The following is a 25,875-nucleotide window of genomic DNA, read 5'->3' as shown; positions in this document are numbered from 1 at the left end:
TTATTGGTAATTTTATTTGTGAGATACCAAAGAGAGCAATAATCAGGGAGGTTCCATTCTAACAACTATTTATCAATGCTTCTTTAGCTGTTTATTTGGGTGATGTTAAGACTTATTACTTAAAAGTGTCTGCCACTTGACTTTTTCCATCATATCTGTTACTATTTTCTGCTGCTAAAACTATTCTGTGGTCATTCACATCGCTCTTCATTTTGTGCCCTTGAAATACATTATGCATCTGAACTATAGGAGTTGTTTTACACATATAAACAGCTTACCAGATGGTCTTACAGGTGTTTATCAAGCAATTTCCCAGTGTCCTGCTAGTGATTCAAAGGCTGTCAATCACTTTATCTGAAATGGACCTGTGTAATTGGTCTGCTTCATATCGCTACACATTGTTACTCTTAAGAACCTATGACATCATTTGTGGCTCATTGGTTATGTAGTCATAGTGTAATACATTTTTATGTGAACAATATAAGGGAAAGATAGGTAGCTACTTACCATAGAGATGAAGTGTTAAGTTGCAGACAGGCACCCATTAGCTTTTGGCAATAGCCTTCATCAGAAAAAGAAACATAAACACATATTAATTCACACAGTCAAGCACACACCTCATACATATATGACCGCCATCTCTAGCAGCTTGGCCCGCAATGCAACTGTCACTTGGAACAGAAGAAACATTGTGGAGGGGGCAAGGAAGGGAAAGAGAGAGCATGGTACTGGTGGTGGAAGGGAACAGTGCTGTCTGGCAGAGCGTACAGGTACTAGGATGCCGACAGGTGCAGAGTTGGGAGGCTACTGGTGGGGAGGGAGGGGAGCAGAAATAAGGAATGAAAAAGGAGAGGTGTGGGGAAGGGGAAAGATGGGCAGATGAGTGACACACAAAGAAGGTGGCGGATGAGAGTAGGGAGGAGGTGATAAGATTGGGGGGGTGGGGGGTGGAAACTGTTGGGTGTAGAGTGTGGGGACAGTATGTTGCCGTTGGTCGAGGCTGGGATAATTTGGGAGCGGAGAAAGTGTAACTCCAATCTGTGCGGTTCAGGGGAGGAACCAGGTGGCTTGTGTAGTGAAGCAACATCTTAGTCCGTCCTGATGCTATTCACATTCCCAACCCCTTGTCACAGGGATCATCCCTGTGAAAGACCCAGATGCAAGACCTGCCAAATCCACCCGCCCAGCCCTTCCTATTCCAGTCCTGTCACAGGCTTACCGTACCCCATCAGAGGGCGGGCCACCTGTGAAAGCAGCTGTGTCTTACAAGCAGCTCTGCTACAATCATTGCACAACTTTTTTTTTTTATTGATATGACTACCAACAAGCTGTCCACAGGATGAACGGCCACCACCAAACAGTGGCCAAGAGCAAAGTAGATCACCATGTGGCACATCATGCAGCTGAACATAACATGCTTCATTTCAATGACTGCTTCACTATTGAAACCATCTGGATCCTCACCTCCACCATCAGCTTTCCTGAACTACGTAAATGGGAGTTATCCTTCCAACACATCCTCCGCTTCCGAAATTATCCCGACCTCAGTAACATTCAGTCCCCACACCTGGCACCCAACATTCTCCACACGATCTGTCTTATCACCTCTTCACTACTCTCATCTCTCACCCCTTTTGTGTGGCTCTCTCTGCCATCGCACTCAACCACCTTCCCCCTTTTCTATTCCTCTCCTTTTCGCCCCCCCCCACCCTTTTGTTCCCCTTCCCGATCTCCTCCAGATTGTTGCTTTCATTCTACATGGTAGTTGCATTCTGGTCTGAGCTGCCAGAGATAGTGGTCATGTGTGTGAGGTATGTACTTGCTTGTGTGAATGAATGAATGTGTGTGTATGTGTTTTTTCTTTTCTGATGAGGGCTGTGGCCAAAAACTAATGTATTAAGTATGTGTCTTTTAGTTGTGCTTGTCTGCAACTTATCATCTTGATGTATTATTTTTACAGTCTGTAGCAATCATTTTTTGATAAGTATAAGAGATATTCGTGAAATCAGAGGGGCAGATGCAGGCTGGTGATTATTTCTATGACATTCAAATCATTAGTATGTTTTTTTTTTACATATAGTGTAAATATTGTAGTCATATTTTTTATGAATATGCAGAAGAGAGACCATTTGGAGGTGCATTCTGCTTTTATTTTTTTCACCTTTTGTTGTCTGGTTTGAAACATGGTCTCTTCAGTCTAAAAGGGTGGAGGAAGAGGAGAAGAAGAAAAATGAATAAGAAGAGTTTTATTATTTTGATAAATCTGTTGTTCAGGAGGAGTTTGGAAGGTAAAATTGAAGTCTTTCATATAAAATATCAGTATAAAAGAGAAGCATTTGTAGATTTGTGACCTTGACAGCAATGTTTGGTGCCCTTTGTGACATTGGGAAGTGGCACCATTTAATGTTTCAATAAAGGAAACCAAAACAGATGGGATGTCAGGAGAAATAATCAAACCACACAAAGAAAATTTAAAATAATGTATGCAGAAAGAAAAGAAGTACAAAATCCAGAGGCCACTGAAATGCCATTTACGGAAAGTGCTATGCTGCTTATGAGGATGCAACTGAAATGTACCAATACAATATACAGAAAGTTGATAGAACTAATTTCAATCTGAGGCTTTCAGAATAAACTAAATGTGGTAGCATCCAAGTAAATAGAAATGGCTACCAGGCATAACTGGATTCAAACTGACTTATAGAATTCAGAAAACTTAATTTTACTACAGTGTTTGATAAGCAAAAAGCTGCCTTGCTTCAGTGTGGTGGAAGGGGGTGGAGGGGGGGTTGGGGCATTTTATGTGGTGACCTACAGCCTGATTTTGAATAACTTTTTGAAATTATGAAGCCTACAGGGCTAAGCACAGACTGAGACCTGCACAACTCTTCAAGAAAACCAGTTGCCCACTGCAAGAGGGAGTGAGGGATAGAGGCACATTTTGTCATGCTCATTCATCTTCTTTATCTCCTGAAACTCTACTGCCAACCAATTGGCCGTGGGGAGGGGGGGGGGGGGGACACTATACCTTCCACCATGCTCTTTCATCTGTTATATGATCAGATAGTCCATCACCAACCACGTTGGCTGTGAAAATAACTGTGTTATAGGTAGCCAAGGGAAGCAAAGGATACCATAATTCCAAAGAACAACAGATCTCAAGCAAAGTGTAGTTAAATAAGGAATTGGTCTATAGAGAGTATACAATAAAAGGATTTGCATGTGTTGTATTTTAAAGGAATTGGTCTATAGAGAGTGTACAATAAAAGGATTTTCATGTGTTGTATTTTAAAAGTGTAGACACATGTAAGAATTTAAATAAAGAAACAGATATAGTAGCATATCTGATGCCATGCACCTTATTATTGTACTTGCACGTCTGCCAGATTTCTCAAAACATAGACTGCGCACATAGTGCTTAACCACTTACAACCATGAAACTTCCTGACATTAAAACTATGTGCTGGACTGGTACTCCAATATGGTACCTTGCCTTTTGCAGGCAGCTCTGTTTCTAAGCTATCCATACAAGATTCGTAAACTGCTCTCACAGTTTTACTTTCTGCATTACCTCTTCTACCTTTCGATAAAGGCTTACAGTTTCATTGGAAGGTCTCAACTTGTAGAGAGTGGCACATGCAAAAGAGATTGAAAACTTTACTAGCTTTCAGAATAAGTCCTTTAAGGTTCTAGTGTACAAATGTGCACTCACACACACACACTTACATTGTACCAGCTGCTGATGAGGTGCAGCACACAATGAAGGTGATGTGTAGGAGAGAATTGAAAGGACAGAGGGAGCAAAAACTGAACAAAAGATTACCAAAGTTACGGCACCAAGAGGATTACAGGAGTGAAGGATGTGTTGCAAAGATAACTTACATCTAAGTAGTTTGGAAAAGCTCATGTTGGATGGAAGGATTCAGATCTCCCAGGTCGTGAAGCAGCTTTTGAACTCAAGCATGTTGTGCTTAACAGCGTGTTATGCTACTGGATGGTAAGCTTTGTTCTTGGCTACAGTTTGGTCGAGGCCATTCATTCACATGGACAGTTGGTTGGTGGTGATGCCTAAATAAAATGCTGTGCAGTGATAGCAGCACAGCTGATATATTACATGGCTGCCTTCACAGGTGGCCCTGCCTCAGATGGGACAGGATAAGCCTGTGACAGGACTGGAGTAGTGGAAGTGGTTGCAGGCAGAAGTGTCATAACATACCAGGTCAGGAGGTTGTGTAGGTGGGATTGGTGATGAAACACCACATTAGGAGAGGTCAGAAGGATCTTGGACAGGATGTACCTCATTTGTGGGCATGATGACAGACAATCAAAACTCTGGTGAAGGATCTGGTTCACTTGATACTGAGTGGCAAGTGGGTGGGGGCAGTCCTTTGCAGCTGGCTATTGGAGTGGTAGGAGGATTGACAGTGTGTGAGAATATTGTATGATAAATCTGTTTGCAGGTTAACTTGGAGGATGGGGGTGAAGCACCTGTCTGTGAAGGCCTTCAGCATAATGGCCATCCACAAGGAGGCAGCCTGTATGAGAACAATTTTTTGGTATGGGAGGGGTGACATGTCAAAAATGCAGGTACTGTTGGTGGTTGGTAGTGTTAATATGGACAGAGGTGTGGATGGAGTCATCACGGAAGTGGAGGTCAATAACCGGGACTGGGGGGGGGGGGGGGGGGCAAGTGAAGTGGTTGAGGAAGAAGGTGCTGATGTTGTGGAGGAATGAGGATAGGGTGCCTTGGTCCTGAATCTTTATGTTGGAGATGGAATAAATCAACCTGAAACAGATAAGGGGTTTGGGTTTTTGGGAGATTGGGAAGGTTTCCTTTGGATGGCAAATAACTTAAACAGGTTGGCATAGGAGGGTACCATGCAGGTGCCCAAGAGTGTGCTGCAGTTTGATTTCCATACTTGCCCCTCAAAAGAATGGTAGTTGAGAGCGAGGGTTTAGTTGGTAATGTGTATTAGTAATGACGAGACAAATTTAAAGTTGGAGTGGCATTGGGAAAGGTAGTGTTTGATAGTCGCATGGCCATGAGCATGAGGGACGTTGGTATATGGGGAGGTGGCATCGATAGTTGAGGAGTAGGGATGTGGTTGATAATGGGTTTGAGATGGTTCAGATTCTGTGAAGAAACTGGTTTGTATCTTTTAATGTGAGATTGTAGGCTTCGTACAATTGGATGTTGGTCAATGAGAGTAGAAATTCTTTCAGTGGGAACACAATAACCACGTACAATGGGGTGTCCAGCATTTTTCGGTTTGTAAATTTTGGGAAACATTTAGGTGGTGTGTGTGTGTGTGTGTGTGTGTGTGTGTGTGTGTGTGTGTGTGTGTGTGTGTGTGTGTGTAGAGAGAGAGAGGAGGAGTCAGACAAGCTGACATAAGTCTTCTGTCAGGTAGTCACTTCAGTTCATCATGGCAGTGGTAGAGCCTTTGTCTGCAGGGAGGGTGTTTAGGCCAGGATCTGTTTTGAGGTTATGAATGGCTGTCCTTTCTCCTATTATGAGGTTTGTATTGTTGGAAAGGAACCAGGAGAAGGATGGTAAGGTAATGTTGGAGGTAAGGAATTCATGTAAGCTGACCAGGGGGTGGTTAGGTGGGAGAAAATGGTCATGGTTGGATGATGATATGAACTGGGAGAGGTGAAGTTCAATGTTGGTATTAGGTTGGCTTTGATTGGAGGGATTGGTAGCAAAGAAGTGTTTCCACTGTAATGGTCAGGAGAAGGAGAGTAGTTCTTTGATGAGTCCAACATGGGTAAACTTGGATGTGGGGCTGAAGGTGAGGCCTTTGAATAGAAATGAAACTCCCACAGGATTGAGTTTTTTTAGTGGAAAGTTTATCTGCAGTATTTTGGTATTCAGTTTCTGGATTTTGAGGAGTGTTGGGAGGGGATTTGAGGATGTGAAAGACTGAAAGTGTTGGCAAGGCAGGGTCCGGGTACTATGAGGGGTTGACTCGGGGTGATTCACGGTGGGTAGGATAGGTGTTGATAACGTCAACAAGTTTGATGATTTATGGAGATGGTATCTGGAGTACTCTTCCAGTTGTTGAACAGCAAGGATTTCAATGTGTTGGTTATGTAGTGGGGATTGCACAGTAACAAAATATCGTAGAAGGAGAAATGTTTTTATGGAAAAGCTGGCAAAATTTTAATTGTCTTTTTATGGTTGCCACTCAATGACTCAATGCCCCTGCAATTCAGTGAGTAGTCTCCTTTACTCCTAAATAGTTACATTCTGCCAGAACTTTTTGTGGTTGACGCACGACGACTCAACGCCTGTGCAGTTCAGTGAGTGGTCTCCTTTACTCCCACATACTTACTTTCTGCCAGAATTTCCTATATATTTACAAACTTATTTGTGACTAATAAAAAGACTAGTAAATGGGGTAAAAGTACCACAAGGTATCCTCATCTGATAAATCAAAACATTATGACCACTGCCCATTGCGATGTTGGATGCCGTCTGGTGGTGTTGTGGGCACATGATGTGCTAACAAAAGTACATAAGCAGAGCAGACATGGACGGGGGATCACTCTAGCAAAGATATGGGCTGCAAATGGGAAAACTATTGAGATAAGCAACTTTGACAAAGGGCAGATTATTATTACGCAGAGTCTGTGAACTAATATCTCAAAATTGGAAAAGGTGGTTGAATGTTCATGTGCTACAATTGTGAGCATCTACAGAAAGAGGTAGAAGGACTTTGAAACTATCACTAGGCACTAAATGTCTGGACGTCCACGACTCTTCACAGAACGTGGGGTTCCGTGGCTTGTGTGCTATGTAAAGTAGGATATATGGCGATATGTGGCATCTCTGCTGAAAGAGCGTAATGGTGGTGCATGCACAAGTGTTTCAGATTACACCATTTATTGTACATCATTGAACATGGTGCTATGCAGCAGACTACCCTTATGTGTTCACATGTTTACCCAGTGACATTTTCAGTTACAATTGCAGTGGGAATGGGACCATCAGGACTCAACCGTCCATTGATGGAAGCATGATGGCCCTTTGAGTGAATCACATTTTAGCTGCACAAACACTGCCATCGAGATGAACGGCGGCTAGAAATGTGCAGCAGGTCATGGACGCAGGATAGTGGGATGCAGGATGGTGGGAGTAGTATTATGTTATGGTAGATATTCTCTTGCGCTTGCATGAGACCTGTGGTAGTGATTGAAGACATGTTGACAGCTGCGAACCACGTGCACCTCTTCATGTTTTCTCGAATGACGATGTCATCTTTCAGCACCATAACTGTCCATGTCTCGGACCCTGAACCGCACTACAGTGTCGTGTTGATGTCTCGGTGACCAGATTCGCCTAATGTAAATCCTATGGAACCCATGTAGGTGCTACCAGGTGCCATCACCATGTACACAAATCAGCTGCCCCTTATTTATGCAAATTACATGACCTGCGTAGATATCTAATGCCATATACCTGCACAACCCTACCAAAAAACTGTCTGATCCCTGATATGCAGAATCAGTGACATTTTTTGTTTCAGAGACAAACAAGCTATTAAGCAGGTGATCACAATATTCTGTCTCGTCGGTGTGTGTGCTGAATCAGACTTACCTATTCATTTGTATGGAACATTCTGCATTAAAATTATCATGTGTCTTAAACTAAATTATTGTTAAATGTAGAAATATAAATTGTTTTAAAACCAGATCCTTCCATCATTTATGTTCCAGATGAACATAATAGAGTACAAAATCACTGATGACCAACTTGTCACTTTCCATGTACAGACATGCATTTATTTTCATTTGGTTTGACAGCCACTAAGAATTTGTTGAAGTTTAAAACATGGGTTCCACAGGGACTGTAGTCATCTTATCAAAATTAAAAATTTATCCACATCATCTGCAGGTGTGTTCCAGCTTCTAAGCCATAATTTAGCAATACCTATAGCATGAGAAGTTAACATTAGATGTATGCAGGTGTAAAATAATGTGTAAATTGTAACAGCATAATCACAAAACTAGTAATATCATCAAAAACTTTCAGATAATCCCATTAAATATTTCTAGCATATATACGATGTGAAAAACGTTGCTGTATTCATTTTGGCATATGCATGCATCAACTGGCAATTTAGCTCTTATGAACAGATATCATCAAAAACACACAATGCCTGTAAAATCATTACGGAGATTTTTGTTGGTTGGTGTTTGTGTATCAAGTAAAGTAAGCTGTATGTTCTAATTTATCTCCTCCTATCCACAGCCGCTTACGTAACAGCAAGAGTGCAGCCATTAAAGAAAATAACCTTATTTTGCATTTTATGTTGTGATAAGAGGAGTATACATAAGTTGATAAATACCTATCTGATGAAACTGGCTTGATATCTGTTGGTGGTGAGAGGTCTGCATCATATTTCAAACTCTAGAACGAAATACTGGTGGCTAGCACTCAACTTTGAATACAGTGTTAAAATTGTGACGTTAACTGGTTGAAGAATTCTGACAAATCAGTTCATAGCATCCATCTTACTATTATTATAATCATGACTACTAGCTTTGTACCAGCCTTTATATAAAAAGTATTAGTCGGATAAATCTAGCATGTTATTAGTGTTTGTTATTTTGTAAAATATAATGAAAAATCACATATTCACAAAACTTAAATGGGGAACTAAGTGTAGCATTAATGAAGAACATATTTGAAATGGGGAACTAAGTGTAGCATTAATGAAGAACATATTTTTAATGATTCATTTTCTTTTATTTTAATAGTTTTATGTAGAATGTTGTAAAAGAAAAATTTTAATCATTCATTTTTTAAAACCACAGTTTCCTTCTATAGTGCACTGATAGAAAAAAAGCAGCACAAAAAAATAATTAATGTAGAGTATTCGGGAATACTTAAGTGATTAATATTGCAAGATCACAGATTGATGTAAGCACAAGATAAGCCATTGCAAATGTGAAGAGCATTAATAACCGGTGTGACTGCCAGAATGTCGAATGTAAGCATGTAAATGTGCAAGGATTGTGTTGTACAGGTGCTGGATGTCAGTTTGTGGGAGAGTTCCGTGCCTATTGCACTTTGTTGGTCAATACAAGGACAGTTAATGCTGTTTGTGGATGACGTTAGAGTTGGCATCCGATGATATCCCATAGGTGTCTGATTGGAGACAGATTTGGTGGTGGAACAGGCTAAGGCAGCATGATGACACTCTGTAGAGCATGTTAGGTTACAACCTTGGTATGTGGGGAATGTTATCCTGTTGGAAAATACCTTGTGGAATGCTATTCATGAAGGGTAGGTAGAATCACCAGATTGACATACAAATTTGCAATCACGATGCGTGGGATAACCAAGAGAGCGCTCCTGCTGTTGTACAAAATCGCATCCCAGACAATAACTCCAGGTGTAGGTCCAGCGTGTCCAGCACGCAGACAGTTTGGTTGCAGGCCCTCAACTGGCCATCTCCTAACCGTCGCACTGCCATTGCTGGCACTGAAGCAGATCCAGCTTTCATCAGAAAACACAACAGATTTCCAGGCTGCCCTCCAATGAGCTGTTAATTGAAACCACTGAAGTCACAAATAACAGTGGTTTGGTGTCAGTGGACTGCATGCTACAACATATCTGCCTCAGAGCTGTCCTTGAAGTAAACCAGTTATAACAGTTCACTGTATCACTGTGGTGCCAACTGCAACTCAGATTGCTGTTGCAGTTGCAGTATGATGCGACAGTCGTAAACTGAAAATGACGGTTTTCCCTCTCAGTAGTGCCATGTGGCCATCTGGAGTCCTGTCCTCTTGCGACCGTACATTCTTTTGACTTCCATCGCGAATAGTCGTGAACAGTAGCTACATTCCTTCTAAGTCTTTGTGCAGTGTTGCAGAAGGAACATCCAGCTTCTTGTAGCCCTGTTATCCAACCTCGTTAAAACTCAGCGAAATGTTGATAATGACGTCTTTGTCGTCTTTAATGCACAAGACCATTACAGCATGTATTTAAAACAAACCTGATTTGCATCATCATTGTGACACTACTAGTGCCGCTCTTACGCAGCTGATGCAAAATTTGAATATACATCACATTTCAGATGTAGAAACATGCCATCCAACTTTCGTTTATGTCACATAACTCCTTCTTGGGGTTGCTATTTTCTGTCAGTGTGTATACTTTAGCGTAGATGATTCATCAGGTTTCAGAGCATTGTTTATTTACAGATATAGGCATACAAAGGTGGGTGGTACATGAGATATACTCACCAAGTTTCAGGTACATTCTACAAATGTTTAGTGTGTTTGCCCTTGGTTATACAGCCTCACATGCAGAGGGTAATCTAGTTCTTTCTACATGTTCTCTAGCATGTTTGTCAGTCTTGTTACCATTTCTTGCAGCATTGTTGGCATTGTAGGTACATAAACTTTGGCCTTAACATAAACCCACAGGAAGAAATCATGTGGCATGAGATCTGGCGACCTTTGGCCGTAGCAGTATAAGAACATTACCCAGTCTAGCATACCGTAGTCAGAGATGTGGCCATTCTCTATTGAGAAAGGCATGGGAAGGTGTGTGCCAATGAAATGGAGGCCCATCCTGCTGAAGGGGAAAATGGAGAAATCAGCAGTCAGTTGTGGCAACTAACACAACTGCAACACATCCATGTACATGGAACTTGACACCAGCTGCTTGATGAAAAAAAAGGCTCCATGAACATTTGTCTTGGATGTGGCACAGAAGACATCCAGTTTTGGTGAATCCCTTTCTAACACCACATGGACATGTGACAACTCAGTACCTTACAACACAAATTGTGACAATTTATATTTCTCAATGAATGGGAAGTCGCTTCTTTTGTGAATATCAGTGTCCTACAAAGTCATCATCATATTCAATAGCTTGCTGCATTTGAGCACAAAACTCCATCCGTGAAATGGAAACGCTGCTTCGAAACAAACCCTGCTGTTTTCTGTGGACTGCCTGTTTCACGTCTTGCACAAATGGTTGATTTCTGTGGGCTGTGCAGAAAACTCTGTCTCAAGCACTCCATGATTTACTCTGAGACATGCACCTCGTGCTTTTCCCTTTAAGCAGACAACCAGTATCATGAAACTGGTGGAACAAATGCAAAACACTCTTTTGACCAGATGCAGATTTTCTGTATTCATGTACGGATGCACCCTGAATGCTCATGACTGACAAAAACTTTGCGTATTGTAATGCATTAAAACTCATCTCCTGCATTTCCACTATTTTGTAGTGTGCCGTCCCAGGCCTGCTGTGCAGCATGCAAACGAGTCATGAGACGGACTGTTTAAACTTGACAAGCGTGTATATCTTTTCAGATGTCAGCTGTCTCTGTACATGATAAACTTGTCAATTAACAGTACTTTGCTTTGGAATTCGATGAATCATGTAGGCTAACCCTGTATTTTGATTACCTTCATGTACAGAGGTTTAAATACTGAAGTTTTATTACTTCATACAAAGAACTGTCTTTAAAATCAGAGTAAAAGTTACAAGAAAAACTAAAATTTTTATTTGAATAATTGACAGCAACATTTTACAGTATATTCCAAAAATATCTGTTGTGTTTCACGTGTGTTGTATTGTATCGTATGTGAACTGGGGGCCTAGAAATGATGGAGAGGCTCCGTTCCTGCCGCAGCCGCAGAGGTTCACAACCCCACGATGACTATCACAGTTCATGCGGTTCGGCCCCCAGTGGATACACGCCCCCCCCCCCCCCCCCCTCCCCGCGCAGGGAACATCTCACACCAGATGAGAGACGAGTGTAACCCCTATGTTTGCATGGTAAAGTAATGATGGTGTACGTGTTCATGGAGAACTTTTCTGTGCAGCAATCGCTGACAAAGTATAGCTGAGGCGAAATAAGGGGAACCAGCCCACATTCGCCGAGGTAGATGGAAAACTGCCTAAAATCCATCCACAGACTGGCTGGCTCACCGGACCTCGACACAAGTTCGCTGGGTGGATTCATGCCGGGGACCAGGTGCTCCTTCCCAATATGGAAAGCCATGCACTAACCGGGTGGGCTGTCCCACGTGTGACAAGATAGCTGAGTGCTCTGGAGCAAATCAAATACTATAGACAGATTAAAACTGAGATATATTTATTTACAATATATTCAATATAAAGCATACATAACTTCGTACCCTGTGGGCATCCCTCTCTCTCTCTCTCTCTCTCTCTCTCTCTCTCTCTCTCTCTCTCTATCACTATTCTTGGTTATCAATATTAAGTAACAGTTATAGGAGGACTGGCATCATGGTGATTCATAAAGTTCACACTGCACAGTCATCCATATGCCCTGTGTGATCGGATAGTAGTAGGATGATAACCTGAGGACAGTCTGAGGTTAAGCTCTAAGTGTGTTGACACAAAAAGATCAATTTCACCTACAGGCAGTGATGTTATGCGAATTTGGGGTCCTGTGATGGCACGTGTAGAGCCACCTGGTGAGTCCTCTCTAGCAGCAGCTCGCAGTGGCTAATTTAAATGTTTCTTGTGCAGAGGTGAGAGCAGTGTGCAACCTGCCAAGTGCATTGAATGAAGACACCATCAATAAAACTTTCCTCCTCCACAAAATGGCACTCCATCGTTGGTTAGTGTGGGTGCGGGTGACGACGGGGGTTTGGGGGGGTCACAAGACAGAAAACAATATATTGGACTCACCAAAATGAAACAATAATACCATCCCCAAAAGAACGACAGACGTGATCCCGACTGTGTATTGTCACAGATATAAAATGACAAATAATAATAGAAAAGACCCGACTCTTCATGGGGAGTTACCACAATAAAACAGTTCTAAAATGTGAAGATGTTCGTTGACTATACCAAGTCCATCTGCAAGAGATAGGTCAGCTAGAAGAGGCATATGGCCATGGCTGCTGAGGTGGCAGCTCTGAGTAGTTCCTGGGCTAGCTGCGACTTCTGGTGAAGCTGTTCTGCAGGCTCCCCGAACGGGTAGCAGTCCCTGGTAGCCATTGGTGGAGACATGGTGTTGTGTTGTGTTGTGTTGTGTTGTGGCCACCAGTAAATATTTGTGTTGACAACACAGATAACGTAGGTTTCCTGGTGAATGTATGCCCTGTGATGCAGGCATCCTGTGTGGGTTGTACAGGAAGTGAGATGCCAGTGCAGAAGGCACTACGATGTATGAAGTGGGCGGCCACAGCAGACAATGCTGTGGTGCTGCTGAAGGAGTTGGCTGTGGTACAGTGGCAGACAGTGCCAACCAGCCTGCGTCGTGATATTGGCTGTGCAAACTGCTGGGAATGTCAGCCAAAGAACTGGAGATAGGAATGAACAATGCTGGCATGCTAGCTGCTTAGTTCTAACGATTTCCCAATATCCTCTATGTAATTGTTTCAGAACATGTTTCTGCAATGATGTGGGAATCATGACTTGCTGTTTGTTCACTGGGAGACTGCAGTACAATTATACCTCTCTGAAGAGAAAGGCTGTTGTGCTGTGCATAGTATTTGCAGACTACTGCATCTGAAATTGATTTTGGATTATGAGACCACCCCATCTGAATGTAATACTTTAGCAATCATAGTTATTGATCCTGTTCAGCAGATTGCGATCTGCCAAAAATTGATGTGAAAAGCTTGCAGTTCTTGCGAATCAGATTGTTCAATTTGAAGACAAAAAGCCTCTGATCATTGAATTCTGGTTCATTTCCCACAAGTTAGCGAGCCAGTGTATTTGAATTTGCTTGCTCTGTCATAGGGCAATAGAGAATTTCGTACTGGTAATTTGAAAGAACTAGTGACCAAACACAGCAGCTTCTGTGCTGTATGATCAAGCACTTCTTTTGTTGGATGTAAAAGAGCAGTCAGTGGCTTATGATCCATCACAAGAAAAAATGTCTGCCCTGGAGATATTGATATGGAATTTTGTGACACTGTGTGTGATGGCTAAGGCTTCCTTGCAGCTTAGTGTAATTAACTTGGGTCTTGTTCAACATCTTAAGCTGTGTCCACACAGGTTTGTGCTGTGGGGGAAAAAAAAAAAAAAAAAAAAAAAAAGGCTCAGCGCATGTGGTCAAACTGCGATGCTCTGTGCAATAATGAACATGTTTCATGCAGTGTCAGTACATCAAAGGAAATGTTTCATTTGTGCATGTATCATTTTCCATTTATTTTATTTTATTTTGTTATGCGTGTGCACACGTGGGAACAATGTTGTATGCCTATGAACACCCTGCTCCATTCTGCGCCACACATTTGTGCATGGCTCTGCACTGTGCAGCACCTCTGCTGTGGATGCGGCTTTAGATGCGAATGCTATGGAGCATTCAAAGTTGATGACCACATGCGGTAAAACTGCCACTGTGCCACATGATGATGCATCAACTGCAAGCACACTGGCTTTTTGTAAATTGAAATAAATAAGGCAAGGCTGACGAAGCAATGCATGTTTCAACTTTTGAAATGATTCTTCGTATTCTCCAGTCCATTAGAAAGGAAAATTTTTATGCCAGGATCAATGTGAAGGGGCAGCACTTTGTGCTGCATTCAGAATAAATGTGATATAGTACTTCAGTTTGCCCAGTAGTTCTTTTACATTTTTAGGAGAAGGTAATCTCCGGATAGCCTCTAAATACTTAGTTGAGGGATGGGTACCATGGGCATCAATGAAATGTCCCAAATATACAGTTTCAGTATTGAAAAATGATCACTTACGGTTAAAACTTGAAAAAGATATTACAAATTTTTCAGGTGCAATACCAATGTCTATGCAGAAATAATGATGATGATGATGTCATCCAAATAATTTGAACATGGTGGAACTTTTGATGTCACTTGTTCAAGAAAGCTTAGAAGTAACCCAAGAGCAGATGCACTTTTGAAGAATGGCAGAAGTATTGATACAAGCTTACAAGTATTTATCACAGTAAATTTTTTTGTTTCCTCATCAAGGGGAAGTGGAAGATAAGCATTGGCCAGATCAGTTTCAGAAAAGAATTGTCCACCTGCTGGGTGATCCATAAAGAATTGTCCACCTGCTGGGTGATCCATAATTATCTCAATACTTGGAAGCGGTAAGATTCAGTAACTGTTGGAGAGTTATTAGTTGGCTTTCAAGCTGGCAAAAATTTCCGCCACGGACATTTCATTTGACTGCTCCTCATACAAATCAAAGATAAGAGTAGATTAATTAAAAATCAACAGGAACTAGCAAATTTTGTTATAGATTTAGGAGTAAAGGAGAACACTCACCAAATAGCGGAAACAGAGTCTTCAACGGACATGCACTGGCTGGAGAACTGTGTGTGTGTGTGTGTGTGTGTGTGTGTGTGTGTGTGTGTGTGTGTGTGTGTGTGTGCGGTGTGCGTGTGCGTTTACTACAGCTTATAAAAGGATTTGTTCTGAAAAATAGCAAGTTTTCTTTGTCTTTTGTGTGTACAGTGACTCAGTGTTTCTGCTGTTTGCTGAGTGATCTCCTATAAATTTTGTAATGTTACTTTTTTCTGATATTCCAGAAAAATTGCATCAAAATTTCCCCAAAACAGAAGTCAGGAAAAAAAAGGAGTTGGGCAGGCCTAAATTATGTGTCAATTTCTTTTCTGCATTTACAGCATACAAACCCCATCAACAAACATACTAAACAAATCTTTTTAATTCAGTCATTTTCCCAGATTATCTAAAGCATAGAAAATTATCACCCTACAAGAGTAAACTAATAAGGGAAAATAATTAAAACAAGCCATTTTCTCTGTTGTCATCTTTCTCAAAAAGATTCAATCATAAAATACAGACCTATGACTTGCCTGATAACCTCCTCAGTCCTGAGCTTAGATTTTATAAATTATAAGTTTATGTTCGTGGCCAGTAGGTTATTATTGGACAAAATACTAAATGTAAAAAACTCATGTGATGGATCAAAATACTTAAGGCTTGCACTACATTAATATTCAAATATGTTTTATAGGTTATCCTTGTAATAAAATGTGTTCAAGTATTGTTTTGATGGATGTTATGTATAAACTGACAATAGAAATACCTAAAACATATTTCCTGACAATAGAAATACATAAAATATATTTCTGTGAGTAGCACAAAATGTTGTGTATGTGAAACACTCAGAAAATTTTTGTGGTACTGCTATTTTTATGGAATTGCAAAAACAGTTCTTATTTTGTGAAACAGAGATATATTTTGCACATAGCACAATGTACAGATGTGAAACATCAAGGCAACATACATGGGCAACAGTTCCCCCCCCCCCCCCCCCCCCCCCCCCAAGGATCTCAGATATATTTAAGGCATTTCAAATTTCTTGCTGTTGGTGATGGCACAGGCTTTGGTGGTCTAGGCCGGTTCCTTATTGGAACTGCATCATGTTTGTCATCACATTCTTCTTCTTCATTCTATTCTTTCTCTTGAATTCTTTCTTGTGAATGTGAAAGTATAGGTTGCTGCCAAATGTAGATCCAGTGTTACATTGGAAAAGATGTATCGTGATATTGTTGTCATGAAATAAACTACCACTTATTCAGTAGTATAAGGTAGATTAGCGTATTTCTGCATATCATAAACACATTATGATTCAAAATTACTGAAAACAATCAGAAATCACCTTTATTTCCCAAAGGTATGCTGACATTGTGAACTGGGATAAACAGATTTCTTCAAGCAGATGCCACCACCTACTGGGAGCTTGTGGCGGAAATAAAAATACTGTACAGAAAGAACATGATGTAAATGTACGCTTCATTGAGGCAGATTGAGTCCACTTCCTGAGATAGAAAAAAATGAAAGTTATATGTACATAAGGACAAAGGAGGATAAATACAACCCTAGTAGTGAAGCGATGTTTTGGTTTCAAAGTTTCAGTTCTGCAATATTGGAATTTACGGTTGTGATACTTGAAGGTCTCAACAAGAATGACTGTTATATGCGTATTTTTAGACCTGTCCAAGGCTTTTGGCGCTGTAGAGCATAAAAAACTGGCACTAGCTGTAGGAGCAGCATCTTGTTCCAGTCATATGTGGGAAATAGGGAGAAATATAACTAGCCCATGCCAAAGATGGTGCTATATTTTTAGTAAAACTATTATCATATTCAAAACATTTTAACGTAGTGCTCCTCAGGGTGGTACGTTAGGACCACTCCTGTTTTTATGTGTCAGTGTCTTTCCAGGCAATCTAAGACATTGGAAAAACATTCTCTGTGCTGATGACAGTAACATTATATCCACTGCTAAATTGCCAGAATTATTTATAGAGAAGGTAAACGAAATTCTCTTAGTTGTATGTGGTGACTTCAGTATTAATTGTGTATGTGATTGTGCAAGAAAAAGGATGTTGGTAGATCTCCTAAATTCATATGATGTGATGCAGACTGATCTTTCCAACTAAGGTGCAGGGGAACAGTAGCACAACCATAGACAATATTTTTTATTCACTTTTCATTACTAGATGGGCATGCTGTTAGTAAAAGGGTGAATGGCCTTTCAGACCATAATGCACAAATATTAACACTAAAAGGCTTTTGTACTCAAACAAATGTCACTTATAATTACAAACTATATAGGAAAGCTAATCCAATGGCAGAAGAGAGTTTTTTAAACCTCGGCATGGAAAAAGAGTGGCAGGATGTTTATAGTGCCAATAACATAGATGACAAATATAATGCATTCCTTAACACATTTCTCATGCTCTTTAAGAGTTGCTTTCCATTAGAACATTCTAAATTGGGCACTAGCAGTAAAAGGCAGCCTGGGTGTCTGACTTGTGGGATAAAAGGATATCATGTAGAACAAAGTGGGAATTGTATCAAAAAGTTAGTAGTAGTCACAATCAAGCTACAGTTGCCCATTACAAACAGTATTGTAAGGTGCTTAAAAACGTAATTAGGGTGGCAAAGAGTATGTGATGTGCAAATAGAATAGTTAATTCACAGGATGAAATTAAAACCATGTGGTCAGTTGTGAAGGAAGTGTCTGGTCAACAGCACAACGTCGATGATATAAAATCAGTTCGTAACAAAAATATTTCTGTAACTGATAAATCAGATATATGTACAGTATTTAACAATCATTTTCTGAGCATTGCTGATGAATTAAATAAAATTTTAGCTTCTGCAGGGAATCATATAACTCTTTCAGAGAGTGATGTCTGAAATACTCCTCTGTGATACAGACAAGGGTGAGATTGAGTCAATAATTAAATCACTGAAGACTAAGGACTCTCATGGATATGATGGAGTGCCTAGCAGCATATTGAAGTACTGTGCTGCACATGTTAGCCCTGTACTTAGCCATAATTGTAACTTTTCCTTTTTTTTCTGTGTAGTAAGTAGTAAATAATGTAGACAATTTTAGACCATTTCTGTGCTATCAGTGTTTGCTAAAGTTATTGAAAAGAACATGTATCTAAAGATAATTGATCATTTTATATCACATAATTTGCTATCAAATGTACAGTTCGGCTTTAGAAGTCATTTATCAACTGAAAATTCTATATTCTCTTTTCTCTGTGAGGTACTGGCTAGGTTAAACAAAAGGTTTCGAACTATGTGTGTATTTTTTGATTTAACTAAGGTGTTTGTGTTGATCATAAAATATTGCTCCGGAAGTTGGACCATTTTGGAATACGGGGAGTAGCTCACAATTGGTTCAACTTGGAATGCGGGGAGTAGCTCACAATTGGTTCACCTCGGATTATGAGGAGTTGCTCACAATTTGTTCACCTCTTACTTTAACAACAGACAGCAAATGTCATTATTCACAGTGTTGAGAATGGCTGTGATGTTCCTTATTTATATAAATGATATGCCCTTTAGTATTATGGGTAACTCTAAAATATTTCTGTTTTCTGATGACACTAGTTTGGTAGCAAAGGATGTTGCATGCAGCATTGGCTTGCTTTAAAACAGTGCAGTTCATGACATAAGTTCATGGCTTGCAGAAAATAAACTAAAGCTAAATCACAGTAAGACTCAATATTTACAGTTTCTAAGAGACAATTCAACAAAATGCGACATTTTAATTTCTCAGAATGGGCATATTATTAGTGAAACTGAACAGTTCAAATTTCTAGGTGTTCAGATAGATAGTAAACTGCTGAGGAAAGCTCATGCTCAGTATGTTGCTCAAAGACTTAATGCCGCCATTTTTACTATTTGAGTATCTGAAGTAAGTGATTGTTCGACACGAAAATTAGCCTAGTTTGCTTATTTTCATTTGCTTATGTCATATGGTATTATATTTTGTGGTAACTCTTCCCATCGTAAAAGGATATTTTTGACTCAGAAATGGGCAGTTCCGGCAATAAGTGGTGTAAGTTCGTGAACCTCTTGTCGACCGCTGTTCACTAGTCTGAGTATTTTGACATTGGCCTCTCAATACATATATTCTTTATTGTCGTTTCTTGTTAACAGTATCAGCTTATTCCCAAGAATAAGCAGATTTCACTCTGTTAATACCTGGCAGAAATGCAACCTGCATTTGGATCAGACTCCCATAACTCTTGTGCAGAAAGGTGTGTAGTAAACTGCTGCAACCATTTTCAGTTAGCTACCACGATAATTTAAAAATCTTAGCAGTAATCCATGCGCACTGAGTGAGGTGGCACAGTGGCTAGTACACTGGACTCGTCTTCGGGTGGACAACGGTTCAATCCCATGGACAGCCATCCTGATTTAGGTTTTCAGTGATTTCCCTAAATCTCTCTAGGTGAATGCTGGGATGGTTCCTTTAAAAGAGCATGGCTGACTTCCTTCCCCATCCTTCCCTAATCCGATGAGACCGATGACCTTGCCGTCTGATCTCCTCCCCCAAACAACCCAACCCTAATCCATCCGCTTTCAAATCAGAATTCAAGAGTTTCCTCATGGGTCACTCCTTCTATTTTGTCGAGGAGTTCCTTTGAAAAATTAAGCTGATTCTTGTTATATTGTTGACTACGTTTTCTGAAAATTGTGACTTGTCTGTTTTTGGGTTCATAAACATTTTATTTTTATCTGTTATTACTCTTATGTTGTAATTTCATGTACTGACACATTCCATGACCTTGGAGATTTGCTCCTCAGTATGGTCTTTCGGAATTTGACGTGTGAATAAATAAATAAATAAATAAATAAATAAATAAACATTTACGATTGGGTAGAATGTAATAAGTTAACATTCAACTTAAAGAAAACAAATATTATGAACTTCAGTAATGATAGGGGAAACAATTCCATTACTTTAAGTGATAAATCTGTAGGCAGTGTAGCAAACACAAAGTTTTAGGGATGCATATTGATTGTCAGTTGATACGGAACGAACATACGAAGATACTGGCAAAGAGAATGTCGTTGGTATATTATGCTCTTAGGGCCCTATTATCACTATGCCAATGAATTATGGTGACACACTATTCCTCTCTTTGCTCAATTCTTTGCTGGGGATCAAATGCACTAAACATGGGCACAATTTTCAGACTGGTTTTAAGGGACTGTAAGAATAATAAATAAAAGAACAATTTAAGAAATTATATGTCCTTACTCTGCCAGATTAGTACATCTACCTCTCTGCTGCTACCAGGAAAAACATTAGTATTTCATTAATAGTTCTATATACGATCACTGAACAAGAACTGTTTTGGACATTTATCAAAGAAACACAGATGAGAAACTCAAAACAACATTTTTAGTTAGGGATTAAAATTGTATAATAATTTGCCCGAAAAGGTAAAACAAATAACTAAAATCCATTTATTTAAAAGCTCAGTCAAAACATCCCTGTTACATAATTCATACAACATGTTTAAATATTGTGTAGGGAACTCATAGTAGAGAGTAATAAAAAACTGAATTATTCCCATTCTACATTATTGAGATGGAAAAGGGCGGCTGGATGAGCAGTATTTACAATTTGCTGGTGTTTTTGGACGGTACTACTCCCTCTTTTTGTAGTGATATTGAAGTATGTCATGTTCTATAAAGTATGTTTTCTTTACAGGAAAATCCTTGCCAACATCCTGTGATAATTTTTCGCAATGTCAAATTTGAAGACCTAGTGGCTCTGATAGACTTCATGTACCATGGAGAGGTGAACGTGATGCAGGAGCAGCTCACTTCCTTTCTGACAACAGCAGAACTGTTGGCAGTGCAGGGCCTCTCTGAGGATAAGGGCAAGGAGAAGGAGAGGGACAGTAGTCCACTGCCAGAGAGTGAGGTGAGACCTCAGTATTTTTACTGTGTAGGTGCATTGTATAGACGTCCAAATGCTCAGGTGCCTCTTTTGTTTCTCTCTGTCCTTAAGGCTCTCTCAGTATTTGTCCTGGGCTATCATAATACCCTGAAACTATTCTGAGCACTTTTATACTTATTTGACCATTATACTGCTCGTGCATGCATGTAACATTAGGTGAAATTTATTTATCATTTTTTCGTATCATAACTTTTCTTGTTTTGTTCTGTTCTTTCAGACCTCGTTACATTTCACTTTTAGGCAATCCTCCATGTTATCTATCTGAAACCTGTCTAATTCACTGACCTGTCACATCTTTACTCTAGTCCTGTCATAGGTAGGCAGGGCCACTTATGAAAGCAGCTATGCCATATGCCAGCCCTTCTGCAGGTTCTGCACAGCATTTTATGTGGGCATGGTGATCAACCAGCTGTCCACCAAAATCTATGGCTACCATCGAAGTGTGGCCAAGACCAAGAGACAAAGTGGCAGAAAATACTGCTGAGAATGATGCTAGAGGTCAATGGTTTCTTCACAACCCATGCCGTCTGGATACTTCTCCCCACCAACAACTTTTGTGGACTATGCAGATGGGAGCTATTCTTGTAATACATCCTTTGCTCCTGCAGTCGTCCTGGCCTCAGTTTCCACTAACCCACTGCTTGCACTCCTTCTACCCAACAGTCTCCCCTCCTCTGTCCTGTCACCCCCTCCCAGTCCACACTTCTATGTCATCATCGTCATGCACCACACAAACTCACCAGTTCCTCTTCATTGTTGACATGCACCACACGAACTCACCGGCTCCTTTGCCCATCTGTCACATTCACAGCCAATGCACAAGCTGCCTGTCCCTCCTGCATTCATACCTCGCACACCTGTTACCATCCTCCAATCTGCCAGTTATGCCTCTGTAACCTCCTCCTGCTTTTTCGCTTCTTTCTCCCTCTACGCACTCCACCCAACACAATCCCCTCATGCCAATCCACTTGCCAAACTGCAATCTTAACATTTTGTGTTCAGCCGGCACAATGTAACTCTGTGTGTGTGTGTGTGTGTGTGTGTGTGTGTGCGTGCGCGTGCGTGCGTGCGTGCGTACATGCTTTTTTTTTGGGGGGGGGGGGCGATCCACAGGCACACTGTCTTTTATTTTCTTTATTTATATTTCTCTATTAGCAATAGAAACACAACACAGAAAGTTGTCCTTGTATAATAATGAAAAGAACCCCTTAATGCTGAGTGTCAGGAATTTGTATCATATCAGTGCAGTGCTAATAATTGGAAGGTTAACTGTGTTTTAATGCTAGTGCCGGTAGCATTCTGCATGGAAGCTACTGATGTTTCTGACAAGTGCTGCAATCTCCCGAGTGTTGTGGATACCTCTAAGGAGTGACAATTTTTTTTTTTTTTGATCTTCCATCTAGAAATTTATTTAGGTATTAAGGGGTTAAAAAGCATATATATTTTATTTAAACAAAACTTAAGCCAAAATATTTTAAACCTGTTGTGATTATTATTATAATTATTATCATATTCTATATAATGTTAGATTTGTAAGATCTGAACAATGTTGTGCAGCTTGTCATCTCCAATGAAATAGTGTTATTGTGAGGTTGGTTGGTGAGTTTGCAAATCACTTTATTTTAAATGTAACTTTGTTTTTGCAAAATTATTTTGCTACTACATTTTACAGTCATGTACAGTTATTTTTATGGGCTTGTCATCATGTGCATTCTCATCTGTTAGAGAAGTATACACAGATACTTGGTATTTTTAATGAACTACACTCATAAGTTTTAACTTCATACTTCTTGTTACACTTATATTTTGCTTATACAAAATTAATTACCAAACTTTCTCGTAACTGGTGGTTTTACTCATTTGGGCTACAAAATGAAGTTCGGCCCTACCATTGGACCACCAGCCAAGACACACTGCATCGACATCCGAATGATATTGTAGATGCTGATCTTCAAATGAAAATAATGCAAGAAAATAACTATATAGTTCTTGTAATACACTCAGATAATGTTGCAAAAAATGAAGTAGATGTTTGCTTGAAAGACAAACTGCCAAAAATCATCAGACGAACAACGGCCAAAGAACCCGAGACACAAGCCAACAGGCAATTTATCATTAAGTGATCACGAGAGCCTTAACAATTTTGCTTGAAAGCTTTACAGAATTTTTAAGAATGAAATACCACAGCACTGCGTAGGCACAGTCTAATTTACAGTGCAAGTGTTAATAAAGAAACATTTATGTGGCTAGAGACAGTGGTCATTGTGTGTGTGTGTGTGTGTGTGTGTGTGTTTGTGCGTGTGCGTGCGTGCGTGCGTGAGCGCGCTCGCGCTGTGCTTACTTTAGAAGAAGACCTTTTCGCCAAAAGGTCACATGTTTAGCAGTCCTTTTGGTGTGCCTGTCTGCAGCTCAATATCTCCTGTGTGTGGTGAGTAGGAATCTTTGTCTTTTGTTAATATTGGCGTTGTTCCATCCTGGGTTTCCATTATTTCATTATTTGTTTGTTTATTTGTATCCACAGGGGTAGAGGTTAGAACTCGTGACAAAATATGAAAAAATATATTTAAAAATCTTGTAATGACCCATATTATATTATATTATATCCCAATGTACAGTTTCACAAAAGTTAGTAACAGAGAACATTGCTCGTCTGTAAAACTTGACATCAGACTTTTTGACCGTTGTTTGGATGTCTTCTGTCTATCATGAGACACTCAGAATTGTCATTGTGCATGCATTTATTTGGTGTTGCACCATCCTACTCCAAACTGAGACACCAAATTGTGGACGTTACACAAAGCCCATGCAAGTACCACAACTCATGGTAACAATCCAGTCTCCATCTCATTTTGAAGATGCACGGTGTCGATCCATATACTTGTCACATGCGAAACAGATGAGAAAAAAACAGCTTCAGTATTATGAAAAGAATACATTGCAACTCACCATATAGAGATGTTGAGTCACAGAGAGGCACAACAAAAAGACAGCTATACATTTAAACTTTTGGCCAAAAGGCCATTTCCTGAAATAAAGAACACACAAATATTCAAATAAGCACAACTTGTGCCTGTTGGCGACTCATTGTCTCCTCTATATGGTGAGTAGCAATCTACGCTTTTCATAATGTTGTTGTTATACCATCCTGGACTTTCCACAAAAAGCTTTCTATTTCTAACCACTAAATTATCAAATGATTTAATGATTGTGACCATCACTCATCACCTAATTAGATATAGAGTTGCACATACCAGAGTGATAGGTTACACCACAAATGCATGAAGCAGTTGCTACCAAACTTAGCACATACATAAGGATGAGGTTGAGTGTGAAAATATTGAGCTAAAGGCATAACTTAGGAATGCCGGAGTAATTTCACCCAAATTTTGTATACACATCAGTCATTTTTTGTATAAAAATATTGTGGGAGTAAGGTACCCCTATTAACCGTAAGGTTGAGGTTGCTAATGAGATGGAATGACATGTAAAAATGTTCCACTACAATCCATTGGTATTTCTTTCTTGCACACTTGTTTAAATTGTGGTACTTTAAAAGTGTGAAGTGCAACCTGTCTCTAACTTTAGTTGTTCAGTGAGTCAAACAGTAGGAAGCCAATAATTTTGTCAGCACGTTTTGCGTCAAAGATTGTGTCACATGGCACGATACCTCAGATACATTTAACATCCTTTCTCGAGCCACAAATTGTAAAACAGTGGAGAATTGTACAGGTGCCTGTGTGAGGTACTGGGTGTTTCAAAATGAGTAAGGAGGTTTTACAGCTTTGTAGCATTTACTGCATTTATCTTGCAATTATAAATTATAATTCAGATGAAAGAGAGCAACTCAGTTTTTCTTAACAAGTATTCAGTATGAGCACCATTCATCTCATGACACATACACAGGGTGTATGCAACCCGGGACAACTGGGAGATCCGGGAAAAACCTGGGAATTTTTTCATCCAGGAGAAAACTGGGCAAAATATGGGAACTTTTTAGAATTCCAAGAATTTTTCATTGTTTTAGTTTTCAGTTAAATTTTTGTGATTTTGACTTGTAAGAACCAATACTCAAACAAAGGGTATTACTGTATCCCACTTCTGCCGAATAATACTGCAGCAACAAAACATGAACGAGAGGAGACAAAAAAAACCACCTAAGTCCCAAAGGAAATGCTCCATATACAACAACAAAACCCAGCGCTCCTACAAGCGTCTGCCAACAGCAAAGTGTGTCAAAGGCTTTAGGAAGACTATGCAATGCTTCCTAACAACAAATTGCCTTCAATGAGCTTGACATGACAGTTGTCTACATTAGATTCATTTGAACAGTTGCGGACGGGCTGTTTTGCATGCGCAGTTGAGTCGTGTATGAGTAGTATCTTCTCCCGCTTCTGGCTTCAGATGTGTGGCTGGGCGCCATTATCTAATATTTCCCCGGTTTGGAAATGATGCACAGAGCAGTCTGAGTTGAAGTGGGGAGGTGAGTAGTCTCCACGTGGCCTGTGTTTATGTTTAGTGATTTTGCTGTTTCCTCTTCATTTATTGATCTCACATTAAACGAAAACAAAACGGATTTCTGTGTCCGGAAGCTATCAAATGAATTAAAATATGTTCGCATAGTTACGGAAGGCTAAAATATGTTATTAGTTTCAGGT

General features: G+C 40.0%; 1 protein-coding gene across 24 annotated transcripts in view; it reads left to right on the top strand.

Moving 5' to 3' along the window:
* LOC126335303 (broad-complex core protein isoforms 1/2/3/4/5-like) overlaps positions 1-25,875 on the top strand; it is a 400,342-nt gene that overhangs the window by 10,742 nt on the left and 363,725 nt on the right. For all 24 annotated transcript variants that reach the window (XM_049998420.1, XM_049998426.1, XM_049998423.1 and 21 more), the window contains one exon: positions 20,969-21,184. In XM_049998420.1, coding sequence (XP_049854377.1) covers positions 20,969-21,184 — 216 coding nt within the window. The remainder of the gene's footprint in view (positions 1-20,968; positions 21,185-25,875) is intronic.

Source organism: Schistocerca gregaria, chromosome 2 (assembly GCF_023897955.1).
Source record: "Schistocerca gregaria isolate iqSchGreg1 chromosome 2, iqSchGreg1.2, whole genome shotgun sequence".
In the NCBI taxonomy this organism is placed as follows: domain Eukaryota; kingdom Metazoa; phylum Arthropoda; class Insecta; order Orthoptera; family Acrididae; genus Schistocerca; species Schistocerca gregaria.
The sequence above is the reverse complement of the archived record's forward strand: the minus strand, read 5'-3'. Positions and strand labels throughout refer to the sequence as shown.